Source organism: Rhinolophus sinicus, chromosome 17, assembly GCF_057876585.1.
Source record: "Rhinolophus sinicus isolate RSI-liver-muscle chromosome 17, RSI-T2T, whole genome shotgun sequence".
Lineage (NCBI taxonomy): Eukaryota > Metazoa > Chordata > Mammalia > Chiroptera > Rhinolophidae > Rhinolophus > Rhinolophus sinicus.
The window spans coordinates 213,219,822-213,234,685 of NC_142517.1; the positions used below are offsets into that span (position 1 = coordinate 213,219,822).

The 14,864-nt window shown below is 48.6% G+C and overlaps 2 protein-coding genes across 9 annotated transcripts in view; both read left to right on the forward strand.

Annotated features, from left to right (window-relative positions):
- SEPTIN2 (septin 2) overlaps positions 1 to 6,438 on the forward strand; it is a 29,490-nt gene extending 23,052 nt beyond the window's left edge. For all 3 annotated transcript variants that reach the window (XM_019711669.3, XM_019711670.3, XM_074316497.2), the window contains 4 exons: positions 337 to 420; positions 1,445 to 1,502; positions 2,819 to 2,921; positions 4,388 to 6,438. In XM_019711669.3, the coding sequence (XP_019567228.2) occupies positions 337 to 420; positions 1,445 to 1,502; positions 2,819 to 2,920 (244 nt within the window). In that variant the 3' untranslated portion in view covers position 2,921; positions 4,388 to 6,438. The remainder of the gene's footprint in view (positions 1 to 336; positions 421 to 1,444; positions 1,503 to 2,818; positions 2,922 to 4,387) is intronic.
- A 2,282-nt stretch (positions 6,439 to 8,720) lies between these two features.
- Positions 8,721 to 14,864, forward strand: part of FARP2 (FERM, ARH/RhoGEF and pleckstrin domain protein 2) — a 99,802-nt gene continuing 93,658 nt past the window's right edge. For 5 of the 6 annotated variants that reach the window (XM_074316539.2, XM_074316514.2, XM_074316530.2 and 2 more), the window contains exon 1: positions 8,892 to 8,993. The gene's annotated coding sequence lies outside the window, so the exon portion shown is untranslated. Of the gene's footprint in view, positions 8,837 to 8,891; positions 8,994 to 14,864 lie in introns of those variants that run through there. The other variant, XM_074316527.2, reaches the window with a different exon arrangement.

Consider the following 14,864-nt stretch of genomic DNA (forward strand, 5'->3'; position numbering starts at 1 on the left):
TCTGTTTCAGACATTGCTTACCTAAAAAAACCTCCCCAAACTTCTTTGTGCATCTATGTCTGTCCAGTGGTGATGGTGTCATGCAGAGACCCTGTGGGTGGGAGTATTTGTGTACTGTTGATTGGCTAGCGAGGAGAGCTACACTTCTGTAGACATTTCCGTAGCCTCACCCCCTTATCCTGAAATTCCAGGAACTTTGCATACAGTTTATAGTAATAAGGGGGATTTTTGTTACAGGAGTTTCTCCCATGTCCTTGATTGGCTGTTTTTTCCATTCAAATGGCACATGCGTGCACATGTGTGGAGCCCCCTGCTATGTGTTCTTCTCTCTTCCAGCACTCACATGCAGGACCTCCAGGAAGTGACCCAGGACCTTCACTATGAGAACTTCCGTTCTGAGAGGCTCAAAAGAGGCGGCAGGTCATTATCACACTGTCCCCTTGTGTCTATACTGTGTCACCCCAAGTGGTGCTGTCTCCTTCCTGTATGTGTCCAGTGTGGCCTTGTTGACCTCTGAACAACATGATCCGATTTCGTGTTGCAAGGTCCTCATTGCTGATTTAATTGAATTGTGTTTTCCTTGTGGACTGTTAAAAGTGGCTTTAATCATCTACACATAAAGCACAGCTTCAGATGGGAGGGCCGGAGATGTGTGTGGGGTGCTTTCTCAGCAGCGCCCCTCTGTCTGCAAATGAGAACATTAAGAAACTTGCACCGCCCCAGTGAGGGGGAGCAGCCGCCCTCACTCATCTCTTTTACCATCCTAATAGGTTTTTATTTGAGACCTGATTTGTATCTGATAAAACCACATCTCTGCTTAGAGTTTAACATAGAAGTGATACACGTCATTTATAAAAAGAATTTTTTTGTTGTAGTTCACTAAAATACTCACATTTTAAAAATTTGGTGGATTTGTGTATACGTACGAGGTATATGTTAAAGTCTACCGTGTTATTAACATGGGGACCAGACAGTAAGAAAGGTTTTTGAGGCAGCGAGGAGGTCCCACTAGGAGGAGAAGGCCACCAGACTGGTCCCAGGCCATCAGCATGTGCAGAGCTGTGTCCTCATGAGCTCGCACGGCCTCTGTGCTGACCTGTGAGACATCAGACCCTGTTCCTTTTTTCAATGCAATGGTGGCAGTGTGTGCATAAAGTAACTGGACAAGAGTATTCTTCAGATAATGGCTACTGTTTTTTGAGTAGATAAGGATGGAAGTGTTATTACCCCGGCTTAGAGTATTTCTTGGATTTTCCATTTCATGTTGCTCTTTTTTCATCGTTCTTACCTATTCATGTCATTAATCAGAAAAATAATAAATGTGTGTACTTTTAAATAGATATGTTTCTCCAAAATGTAAAGTGATATTTTGCTTGGGGTCTCTTGTCATCAGAAATAACCAACTTACGTTTGATAAAATATTGTAATTTCTTTCAACTCTTAGAAAAGTGGAAAATGAGGACATGAATAAAGACCAGATCTTGCTGGAAAAGGAAGCTGAGGTAAGTAGAAAAGTACTATTTTTAGGTCTGAAGCTGTGTAGTTTGTACCCAAAAATATTATTTGTAGTTAGCTTATTATAGTTTTCCTTCCTTGTTTTTTTGAGAAGAAATGTATTTCATATAGCTAATGCATTTTATATAAACATAATAATATGCATATTGCTTTACATATGTTATTTTATTTAATCTCCTATAGCAATTTAGTGGAAAAAAACTTAGAAATAGTGAGAATTTAATAACGTGACTGATTTTGTAATATGTTCAAAAATCAGTTTTCCTATACATAGATAATAACCGATTAGAAAGTAATGAACTGCCATTCACAACCATTAACAAAAATGTAAGAAGAAATGTGTAGGACTTCATGGGGAAAGAAACTACTAATAAAACATTCAGTATTTTAACAGACATAACTTTTTAGGACGCTAAATACAAAGATCACAGTTCTCTCTAATCTCTAAATTTAATGCAGTTCCAGCAGAGTTATATGTGTTTGCCGAGTTTTTTCTTTTAGGGGATAGCTTGATAAGATAACAGTAATGTTTGTTTTAAAGACTAAGCATGGGAAACACAGGAAGCTGTAAGAATGGACTAATGAGAAGAGGCTTGCCTTACTGGTTACGGCAACATCAGAGAACGGTGGTCACCTAAAGTGTTTGGTCCAGGCGTGGCAGGCTGCTTAGGTACACAGCTGGAACTAGGTCAGAAAGATAGAAATGTGTTCTGGGGTGAAGCTGGCCTTGAGATCTGTGGAGTTGTAGAATCCAGGCATAGTCAGTAAATAATCACAGAACAGACCATCCTTTTGGAAACAAGTAAGACACTTCTGTAGCCAAATTAATTCAGCATGGATCAAATATTTAAATGCCACAAACAACAAAGTTGTCTGGAAAAAAAATCAGGTACATATTTTATAATAATTGCCCAGAGGTCTTTCTAAACACACAGAAACCACAAGGATAAAATTGATTAGGGACACAAGGATGGGCATGGCCCTCTGAAGGGCTAGGACCCACCCCGCCCCCTTGACTACACACCCTCCACAGGGCAGTGGTGGTCTCCTCCAGCCTCTGGGTTAGGAAAGATCTCCCGCCTCTGCTCATTCTTTGCTTGTTTATTGGTAATTTCTGTTATTTGAATTGCATATTCCTGTCATTTGTTCGGTCATCTCTTGGTTGTTGCCGGTCTCACTGGTCTGTAAGAGGGTGTATATTAGCTCCTTAGCGTGTTTTGGGAAAGCAGAGAAGCAGGTGTTCTGGGACGTGGGGCTGCGGGGGGCTGGGCGCTGGCAGTAACACGCTGTCTTGTGCCCACAGCTGCGCCGCATGCAGGAGATGATTGCCCGGATGCAGGCCCAGATGCAGCTGCAGCTGCAGGGCGGGGATGGCGACGGCGGGGCCCACGGGCAGCTGGCCTGAGGTGAGGGCGCCTGGGATTCTGTCTTCACGTCCCGGCCTTCCAGGGGAAAGGTGCTCCCAGAAAAGGGAAGCTTCTCCACTCCTGTCCAGTGTCCAGTGAAGAGGCTTTCTGGTTCCTAAGCCGTGATAGGGTGAACAATAGAAGAACTTTTATTGTTTAGACAATTAGAAGTTTATTAAAGCTGCAAAACAGCCCTTCAGAGAGAATGTTCAGTGTTAGTGAACAGCTGATGTAGGCCGCTTGAGGGGGTGAACTCTGCCGGGCAGGGCGGGCTCCTCAAGGGGCACTGCGGACCGCCTGCCCCTCAGCACAGCTCTGCTCCAGCCCTGGAGTCAGTCACGTGGCTGGCTGGCCTTCCTGCTTGAAGGGACTTTGGACACCAGGGGCCCGCGACTAGGAAAAGCTCCCATGTCCTGTGGACTGCTGAGCATGCAGAGCTCTTTGGATGTCTGCTGTCATCGCCTGTGAGAGGACGGAGGGAGAGGAAGCCAGATAAAGACCAAAGGCAGAAGCAGTTCCATGCGGTTGGGGGAGGCAGACCCTTTCTGTGGAAGAGAGAGGACGGGCTGGACAAGTGTGAGCTGGCACAGGTCTGGGAGGAGGCACTGAGTCTCCCTTACACAGCTGAGAGTGTTGTTGATGAAAAGAGGGAGGTGCTGTGACATGAGTGACTTGAGGCTCAGCTGACACCTGGCAGGATTGACAAGACAGAAGGCAGAGAGCCCAGAGGTCGGACACCTGTCAGAAGTAGACTGTGACAGACAGAGGACCTAGAGGAGCATTCGGGGGTGTCGGCCACCTCCCCAGAACTCCTGCCCTTGTGTGGCTTGTTGAGAAAGGTTTTCGTTGTGAATTATATGCACAAAAAGGCACAGACCTGAGCTGGTCCTCTGAAGGGAGCGTCTGTGTAACCCCACCTGGTGGCTTTACTGTTGTCATCACGTTGAAACCTTAGAACCGTCCCAAGGGTACGTGCTCAGTTCACACTTCTCCCACAAGGCCGTTGATGCTGTGCAGGGTTTACAGTTACATGGCTGTGGGCATGGAACTAGCCATTCTGAAGGGAGGGAAAGAGAACGGGAGGCAGGTGGATTGTGCAGGAGCAGGACTGGTGCCAACAGGAAATGAAGGTCAAGTGGAGAAGCAGGGACCCTGGGGCAGGCTCGTTGGAGGCCGGAGGGCTGACGACGTTATTTTCTCTGACCTTGCTGCCGCTCTTTTGGAAACTTTATGGAAATTCTACTTTAGATACATAAAATTGGTCTGTACTTTGGTAAACTTTTTAGTTTTGCACTACTCCCAGTTTACCAGAGCCTCATAAATGGACGTCTTGATTCCATTATCTCTGTGGTCCAATGAGCCCCACCTTCTGGTCACTTTGTTAGGCAGAAAAGAATGCTGTTATTGGTCAACACAGCAAGCATTACATCCTTCCCATCTCACTGTGTTGTACTTTGTTTTTCCAGAAAACACTTCGCAGGATAAAACATTGCGGATGAGTAACACCAGCTCTGAGTTTTCAAGAAGCTGTTGGATGGGTACCCGTCCACATTTTCCAGTGCCTGTGGCCTGAGAATTTTTTTTTTAAGTTTTGATGTATTCTTTTGTATGCAGTATGTTTAAACATTTGTATTCATTGCTAGGGTCTACTTCTGTTTTGTGCGTGAACTTTGCATTTTCATTTTCTTTCACCTTAACTAACCACTACTGTTAGAATTGCTTTCCGGGGATCAGCCAGCATATGTGTTAATATGATTTGGCTGGCCTAACCAACTAGTCATTGAGGAGCACTCTTGATTTATTTCTGGAACATTCAGATTTTCCCAGAATGTTCCTGAGTGGTAGAGACATGGACCTAGTGACATAGGAAGTACAAGGCCATTTACTTAGCAGGATGCGCCATGTCGGGGTTCATCCCCGCCTTTCTTCTATTTGAGAACAACACCTAAAACCAATGTTGCTGCTATAATTCAGTACCGTTAGTTGATCTGCACATTCATCTGTTTACCAAATGAAACAGAGTTATCTAACGAGATACACCTTTAGACTTTTCTTTTAAAGAACAGGCTTTTAGGGGTAGATTTTACCAAGTCTCTGGATCCTTATACTAGGTCATTTTTAAACCACTATGCAGAGAACTTGTCACAAGCCACTTTTTGTAGTATTCTCCACGAATGCTAGTTATACTCTGCTATGGAAAACATCAGCGTACCCGTGAGCTCCAGTTTTCATGTTGCAACTAAGATTCTTACCAACACAATGAGAGTCAATGAACTATTTTTACTCAACTAAATTAAAAAATAACTTTTTAAGGAAAATTAACAATTGATCTGCTCAGAAACTAACCTTTTGTACTTTTATACTGCACTTTAATGTATTTTCTGTAACTGCAGGTGTAGAAGACCTGTCTCAGCAGTGGAAATTAGGGTCCTTTGGGTGGGTGGGTGCCTCTGAACCCAGACCTGTTACAGACCCTGAGGCCTCAGCCCTAATGCAACCCAAAATGCCAGCTTTTCCCGATTTGGCTTTCCTTTAACTCTTCCTTTTTTGGATGGTTTTTTGAAAGGAGACAAATAGCAGTGGTGATTTTTTATATGCAGGCTGTCTCATCCATTTCCCTCACTGTACGCAGTGTAAGTGCTCTGTGTCGTGTAAGAATGAAAGCCGTTTCAGATCTGCACTGGAGGCTGGTGGGCAGGTGCTGCCAGTCACAGCCGCCCCTGTGGGTATCCTGTGCTCTGGCCTGGGCCCCCCTCCTACCATGTGCCCTGCTGTGCACTCCGAGGGCGCTGGTGTTCCAGGGCCGCTGTCCTTGAGCATTTCTACTGATGCTAGGAAATGGGTCCCTAGAAAGTGACCGGTGAAGGGGACCTGGAGGGAACAGGTGCTGGTTCAGTATTTTCATTTTACTCTGACAGGAGGGGTTGAGATGCAGAAAATGTTTGATCCGAGGATGAGGAGGGTTTTCTGGTTTGGCCAAAATAATGAAATGAGGTCAAAATACATTAGTTACAAAAGTGTGCTATAGCAAATAATACGGTGTCCTGGCGTACTTGGCCCTTTCACTGTTGCATAATTGTGAATGGTCAGTAGCTTTAGGTTTAGTTAGGCATGTTGTGCAAAGTTTTTACCAAGAAAAAGTGTTCCGTGTCTTTTCAAGGCCACTCATGGGGGTTATTTTGGCATTGATCCACTGTTCTAATAAAAGCTGTTTAAAGGGAGGCAGGGGGACATTTGTAAGTGGTCAGTGTCAGCCCTGTGTAGTTTGAGTTAAACTACTGCTTAGGGCTAGCTGCCCTGAATAATGGTTAAGTGTGTGGGTAGACCTACACCGTTAACACTTTTAAATCCCCTTTTGTTGCCTATACCTAAATACATACTTTTGCTAGTAGATAATTGCTCTTTTACTAAGAGATAATCTTTACCTATTGAAATGTATTTTGAAAACTTATTTTACACAGCAATTTTGTATCCATTGAAACTAACCTTTTACCAATAAAGCACTATTGTTAAGACATTAAGTGAGTACTTCTCATTATTGATTCTTTTCAAGGAAAAGGTGTAAGGTCTTCTGGGAAAGGTTCAGAAACCTTTGAACATCTGTATATAAAATCAGGTAGAATTATTTGCAGCAATAGCATCAGCGATCCCAGCCCAAAGGAAAGAATCGTAAAGACTGGACAGGAATTATTTACAGATGGTCTGATCACCTGCTTAAAGTGAAAGACTGTCTGATAAAAATTAGCACTAGTAAGAATTCAATGATGTCTACTCACTAGTTAGAAAATTTAGTGGAAAAAGAAAGATCTCATTCAGGGGCAACAACTACCAAATACCTGGAACTGAAATATATCTAAGAAGAAATAATTTCTATTCTAAATATCTCTAAGAAAAGATAGGTAAGGGAAGTTCCTCTACAATTAGACATTTTTAAAACCTGGACTGTTAAGGCTGATCTGGGTGGCTGACCGGCCCACCTGCTGTCCACCGTACTGACCACCCAGGACACTGAGCCCCTATCCATCCTTGGTGTGGGCCCTTTCCTGAGCCACCTTCCTAGACCACGGCAGTGAAGCTCCCGCTGTCTCTCGTCTTCCAGTCCCCCATACCTTGTAGTCTGTCGCAGCTTCCCTCCAGCATACACCCCGCAGGCTCCCCGGGGTCACCTGCTCCTCTAACCAGGCTCTCCGCTGCACCTGTGGTGGTGTTGGGGGGGAGGTCCAATCAGAGCTTTGCACCACCCTGGGGGCAGCGAGGACAGTCTGCTGGGTACTTAAACGACAGGGCTGGCCGTGTTGCTGGGGGCTGGTAAAAGGAAAAGACCAGAGGGAGTGGTGGAAGACTTTGGGGACAGGAGGAGGGAGAGACGCCCCGCAGGGCTGAGCCCCAGGGGGTGGGATTCCTGCACAGCCTCAGACCCTGAGGCCGATATTGACTCCCATCTTGGCTTTTGGGAATCGGATCTGGCTTCGCTCAGGAGGGAGCACTGTAGGAGGACTCCCTGCGAGGACCAACTCAGTCGGGCCTGGATTTATCCCCTCAAAAGCTTTGAGGGGGGCCGGCCGGGTGGCTCAGGCGGTTAGAGCTCCGTGCTCCTAACTCCGAAGGCTGCCGGTTCGATTCCCACATGGGCCAGTGGGCTCTCAACCACAAGGTTGCCAATTCAATTCCTCGAGTCCCGCAAGGGATGGTGGGCTCTGCCCCCTGCAACTAAGATTGAACACGGCACCTTGAGCTGAGCTGCCGCTGAGCTCCCAGATGGCTCAGTTGGTTGGAGCGCATCCTCTCAACCACAAGGTTGCCAGTTCAACTCTCACAAGGGATGGGAGGCTCTGCCCCCTGCAACTAAGATTGAACACGGCACCTTGAGCTGAGCTGCCTCCCGGATGGCTCAGTTGGTTGGAGCACGTACTCTCAACCACAAGGTTGCCAGTTCAACTCTCGCAAGGGATGGTGGGCTGTGCCCCCTGCAACTAGCAACGGCAACTGGACCTGGAGCTGAGCTGCGCCCTCCACAACTAAGACTGAAAGAACAACTTGAAGCTGAACAGAACCCCCCACAACTAAGATTGAAAGGACAACAATTTGACCATTGTTCCCCAATAAAGTCCTGTTCCCCTTCCCCAATAAAATCTTTAAAAAAAAAAAAAAGCCTTGAGGGGGCAGCCATGGGTGCCAGGACCACAGCCACGTCGGAGGGCACGTTGGACGGGGGTCTTGATGAATACGTAGTTCACAGCCCCTCGAAGAAGCGGTGTCACGTTTCCATTCCCAGGTGGCGGTCGCGAGGCAGGGGGACCGCGAAGGTTTGGAGGGCCATGGGGCTCCTCCCCAGAGCGACCAATCTACACTGCACATCCTCGCGTGGCTCTTAGTACCATCAGGCTACGGTTTCGGTAGCCCCAGGAGTGCAATGGGTGGAGGTTAAAGCTGGCGGGCACCAGCCGGGCGAAGCGAACGGGTACCAGGGGAACCGCGCCAGGCCCAGCGAGCCGAGGCCACGCCCAGGACAGCGTCCCGCCCCCCGAATCGAAGACACGCCCAGGACAGCGTCCCACCCCCCGAGCCGAGGCCACGCCCAGGACAGCGTCCCGCCCCCCGAATCGAAGACACGCCCAGGACAGCGTCCCACCCCCCGAGCCGAGGACCCGCCCAGGACAGAGTCCCGCCCAGCGAGCCGAGGCCCCGCCCAGGATAGCGTCACGACCCCCGAGTCGAAGACACGCCCAGGACAGTGTCCCACCTCCCGTGCCGAGGCCCCGCCCAAGACCGCGCCCCACCCTAAGCAGCAGCCAGCCCAGCGAGCCGACTTTCTGCTGATTTGCACGCGACTCCGAGGGTTGCCTCTCACCGTCCCCTCCCCGTCTTTCACCAATCAGAATTCGGTGCCGCGCTTCCAGGCTAGCCAATCGGCGGTGCGTCCGCGGGGGCGGGGGCGGGGTCCCGGGCGGGGCGCTCGGCGCGGGGGCGGGGCGCGCGGCGCGGTGAGGCCCGCGGGCAGTCGGGAGCGGGAGGAGCCGGCGCGCAGGACCGGGAGGCCGCTGCAGGCGACAGCGCGGGCCGGGCCGGCGGGTGAGGACGTGGGGCCGCAAGGACGCGGGGGCGGGGGCGGGGGCGGGGGCGGGCGGCCGAAGCCTAGGGCCGAGGCCTTGGGCGAGGAGGGCGCTGAGACTCGCGGCGGCCTGGACACCTCGGGACTGCGGTCCACCAGAAGAGTCCACTCACGGGCTCAGAGGCCTTCTAGGACGGCGGGCCCCGTGCGAGGAGGGCCTGCGTGTGGGGAGCTGGAGGCTCGGGGTGTGGTGGGGGATCCATCTGGAGGCTCGGAGGTGGGCGGGGCGGGAGTGCCCCGCGGGGAGACCCCGGGGAGGGTCCCGCTCGGAGGCCCACGGGCGGCCGGTAGAGGGTCCCTCGTGGAGGCCCCCGGGCGAGGTGACCCGGGTAGGGCCCGGTGTGGAGGTGTCGGGGAGGAGCATGCCCCCTGTGGAGATCCAGGTGCGCGGTGGAGGCCGGCGCGGCGCCGCAGGTGGCGCCCCCGCGTGTGACCACGCCCTTCTTGGCTTCCCTTAAGTTGTGTCTTAGAGCTGGGAATCCTGTGTGAGACGTCAATGTTTGCGCTCCGTTAAGTTATTTCTAGAAACACTCCTGAGGCAGTGGGGAGGCTGCTGAAGGAAAACCGTGACAATTGGGACCAGACTCTTCATTCACCCCGGTGGCAGCAGCCTCTGCCGCTTTCATGTGCTAGTCAGTAATGGCTGTGAAAAAGAAATTAAACCACGGCGTGTTGAAGGAAATAATGGTCATCCCTGGTGTAAAGAAAGGGTGGGAAGATTGAAAACCCAGGGCGAAATCTTAAAAGGGTGGTTTTTCTCGCTCCGTTTGTTTTGTTTCCATGAGGTAGTTTTGGCGGGAGCACTGTGGAAATGTTTGATACCCATCAGGTGACACTGGGTTAGAGCCCTGGTTGTATGTAGACTGCATTACAACAGACCACACAGATTTCCTCGCTGCCAGAGATGGCAGAAGACATTTGAGGTCGGTGGGCATGCAGTAACCTTTACTGTTGGCCACATAGAATTTTAATTTTTTGAAAAGTTTTCCTGAGTGCTGCACACCAGAAGATAAAACTGTGTTCAGATTGTGAAGCACTTCGTGCCTGTTCTTTGTTTGGTTCTCTCAATCGGGGAAGGAGACGTGGCCAGGTGGCAGCGCCTCTTTGTAACAGAGGCAGTGGTGTGGGTCCCCCCGTGGCAGGTTGCTCATTCTCACTGTCACTCTGCACTGGACTAGAGACTAGCGTGCAGCCTCCTGCACGGCACAGTTTGCTGGCTGTTTTCATAGCACACCTCCACGTTCCTTTGGTGCTAATTCCTTTCCCAACAAGGAAGTTTGTAGGACATTAATTTATCTCTGCCTCGGGTTCCTTACTGTTAAAATGGGGTTAGAATCTACCTACCTTACAGGGTTGTTGTGAGGACTAAGCTTCAGTAGAAGAGCTCTTAGCAAGATGCCTGGTACACAGTAAGTGCTTAATAAACATTAGCCATTATGTTGTCAGGTGCAAGATGAATCTGAGCAGTCAAGAGAAGCAGGCAGCATTTAAGCAGTTGCCCTGCTTGCAGAGAAGGCTGTGAACGGATTGCCAAAGCTGAGTGATGCTGGATAGTTCCACGAAGCCCTTTCAGACCCACGTAGCCCCAGTTTGATCCATAGAAATGTGTTCCAAAGCATTCCTTAACCCAAAAGGCGGAAGAATGTGGACACAGCAATTACACTGTTGTAAAAATCTGTGAGGACGTAGACAAGGATCAGAAGGGAAGTTAGGATGATATGAGGAGCTTTGCTTTAGAGTCATGGGATTGTTTTAGTTTATAGCCATTTGAAAATTCAGGCAAAAAGGTCCTATAATGTCAGAGGCAGTGATGACCTCTCCCCAGCTCAGCCTGCTCGTTGCTTCCCAGCTGTAGCACAGAGGTAGGTATGAGATTACACCCAGACGCCCGCACCCATTGACATCCCTCATTGCCCAGCCCCCCATGACCCTCAGGGCCCCAGCCACACTCAGCCTTCCCTTCTTGCTCAGCAGTGCCGTGTCTGTGCACACACAGCGCTTTGTCCAGCTGGTCTCCAGGAAAGTAGCATATTTGTTAATTACCTGATGTGTCCCCTGCAAGGCCCAGCTCCGACTTCATGCCAGGAAAGCCTGTCTGGGTCAGGCTAACAACACCCCCTTCCTCAGTGTTGCCTCATGGTTTCTGCTCTATTAATGCAGTGGGAAGGGGGCGCTGGCTACTTACGTAGTTGTCTCCTCTTCTAGGTCTTTGTGTGCCCTGTGCTTGGCATCTGGGGTCCCTCAAAGCAGAGAGGAGACAGCACACCGTGGAATCAGGGAGGGGTTGAGGCCATTTGCAGAGCTCAGTGACTACCAGCAAGTCACTGACCTTCCTGAGCTCAAGTTCCTTGATCTGTATAGTGGGGATTGTGAGGATTAAATGAGATGATGTGGTCGAGGGCGTGGCATGGCTGCCCAGCAGTGGCGGTCACTCAGGACATAGTGGCTATTGCATCAGGACCTTCTTTAGTCCTGACGCACATGCCCTCTTCTTGGTGAAGCCTTCTCACCTCCCTCTCCACCCATCAAATTCCCATCTGCTTTCTTTACTTTCTCCATGGCACTTAACCACCATGTAACATACTATCTTCTTTGTTTGTCTTCCTCCACCTAGTGGGAGGGATTTTCTGTCTCTTATGGTCCCCTGTCCTTATGTCCTTCTACTTGCTTGATACAGGCTAGGTGCTCAGTAAATATTCAAATTAAATTAATCAAACTACATCTGGGGCAAGGGTGGGTGCCAAGTTTTATGGACCTGAAATTTATATAATTAGGGGAAGGAGGCTTTTTTATGAAAAGAATCCAATGTTACAAACAAAAATTAATTTTGAAAGTGAATATGTAGAATGAGAAAAGACAAGTTACAGATTTGAAGAATCTGACTGGTGATACAAACATGAAAAAATCCAGGAAAGTAGCATATTTGTTAATTACCTGATGTGTGCTGTAATACTTTTTCTTTGGCTACATACTTTTTAAGTACCTCTTCATGTAACAGACTAGAAAGAATTTAGTGATTCCTCTAGTTGGTAAATTTTTTTATTATTGATAGGATGCATAAAATATGATTTCACATAAAGACATAGTTGCTGTTTCTAGTATAGCTACAGGTTTGTGTCTTGGAAATTTTGTTCTGCATAATTCTATTCAAAAAGTTTAAAAAAATCTATGGTATGTTTATAATTATGCTACATTATCAATTACTTTTCTGACAGGCGAGCACTGCAGTTTTTCAAACTTGTTTCTCTCCCACTGCCCACACGCTTCCAGTGCCAGGCGCCATTGGACCCACTCATGGTGCCACAGTCCCCCAGCCCTATCCCTTTGTTTCATAAATGTCTGAGGAGCAGGCACAGTGCTATAGCAGTACTCTAGGAAGCCATCCCTGAATTGAGATGGCTGTTAATAACTTAAATATACCCGGAAAGAACTGCAGACAACGTAAATGAATCCCATTAAATCCAAACCAAATGCATCTCCAACTTGTGCTCTTAGCTGGATCCCCAAAACACAGACAGCCCCTTCTAAGCTACCTGACATAGAGGGAAAGCGGGACAGGCAAAGTTGGAGGGGAAAGAGGCAGCAGTCTTAGCAAATTGCAGTTAGAATATTTTTTATACATTTTACAAAAGGCTGTGACCATAGGCACACTTTGTGTAGGACCTTGGAAGGGGCTAGTGCAAATGAGGAGCCCAGACACCGGGGGCAGAATAAAAAGCTGCTTTTGCGGGGGCAGTTCCTGGCCCTTTGCTTGTTCCCAGATAACACAATACAGGCACATGGGGTGAGGGTGCTCAGTGCATCTTCCAGCCGCTAGAAGGAATGTGCTTGGGAAGGAGGAAGCAACACTAGGTAGTTTTACAGATTGTTTAAATTGCTAGGCTTTAGATGAGGCTCTTCTTACAGCAAACAACCCACAGCAGCTTGTGTGGCCATTTGAGACACTTTCGGTGGCGGGCAAACAATCCCAACATGAGCTGTGGCCTTTCGTAGACAACTAACTCTCAGGGATCTGCAGGCCCAAGGGAGCAGTGGCCGCTGTGTTCTCTGGGCATTTTGCAGAGTGGCCACAGGCTTGGTGCTAGTGCAAGAACTGAATCTGCATTGATCTTGTGAACTCCACCTGCCACACTCTGGTGACTCCCTGGTACTCCGTCCCTTCCAACTCACACAGCATCACCAGAGGCACTTTCAGCATGTGGCAACCTGGCCCCACGCCCCACTGGAGGTTCTCAGTGGCTGAGCCTTATGGGCAGCTGGCAGGTGGCAACAGACAGGCCTAAGGGTGCCCTAGGCCTTTTCCTAAGCTGTCCCAGGCCTGATACTGGTGGCAGTTGGCTTTGGTTCTCAGCGTGGTCACCCCCATGCATCTCCAGGTCCAGCACAGGCAACAGCCAGCCACATAGAGCTTTGTGGCCCCTACCATGTTTCCCCAAAAATAAGGCCAAGCCGGACAGTCAGCTCTAATGCATCTTTTGGAGCAAAAATTAATGTAAGACCTGGTATTATATTGTATTATATTATATTTGTTTTATTTGTTATATATATATTATTATATTATAAAGACCTGGTCTTATGTTAATTTTTGCTCCAAAAGATGCATTAGAGCTGATTGTCCAGCTAGGTCTTATTTTCGGGGAAACACGGTACCAGGAAATGTCAGGCCAGTCACAGGCAATGCTGAAATTGGCCTGCATGGGAACCCCGCCCAAGAGACACCACAAACAACACACCCAGAGGCCAGCCTCAGACCACAGGACAGCACTACTTGGTAAGTCTGTCCTAACCAAGTGGCACACCCAAAAGGGGGGTCTCAACAGGCACAGGAGCTCGTGGGGGCGAGTCCCCTTCTGAGGCGTCAGCCCCTACACAGCAGCTTATAAGCTGTGGATGTGGCCAAACCCCACAGCCAGTCAGCCTAAGGGTCAGTTCTGCCCACTGATGTGTCAAAAGCAATGAAGGCACAACTATAACAGGAGGGCACATGCAACCCACACAAGGGAAAATCCTGGAGTACCCTGGACAGGTGACTGGAGAGACTGTGCCAGGACCCTACAGAACACATATTGCGTAAGGCCGCCAGGCCAAGACTGGGAGACATAGCAGATCTACCTTATACATAGACACTTACAGAGTGGCAGCCAGAATGAGGAACAAAGAAATGCGTCCCCAATAAAAGAACGGGAAACCTCGAGAAAAAGAAATAAATGAAGTGGAGGTAACGAATCTACCAGAGAGAGTTTAAAATACTAATTAATACTAATACTAAGAGTGCTTAAGGAACTTAGAACTTCAACAAACAGATAAGTAAGCAAAAAGAAGGACAAAGAAACCATAAACAAGAGCCAGTCAGAAGGGAAGAATACAACAACTGAAATGAAGAACACACTAGAAGAAATCGCCAGCAGACTAGATAAAGCAGAGGATCGAATCAGTGACTGGGAAGACAGCGTAGCAGAAAAGACCCAAATGGAACAACAAAAATGAAAAAGAATAGTAATGATTTAAATAAACGAAGATAGTTTAAGCGGCCTGTGAGATAACATCAATCATAACATTCCCATCATAGGGTTACCGGAAGGAGAAGAGAGGGAGCGAGGGATTGAGAATTCATTTGAAGGAATGATAACGGAAAACTTTCCTAACCTGGCGAAGGAAATAGACTTACAATGTGTGAACCGGGAGAATTGGAGGAGAAGCCTTCTCCTCTGGGCTCCAGAAGAGAGAGTGGGGGAAAGCCACCCCCTTTCTCTCCTCTCTCTCCCTGTCTCTTCACTCATTCCTGTGGCAGCAGGAGCCTGCAGACACCAAAACTGAGGGAGTGGGGGGAA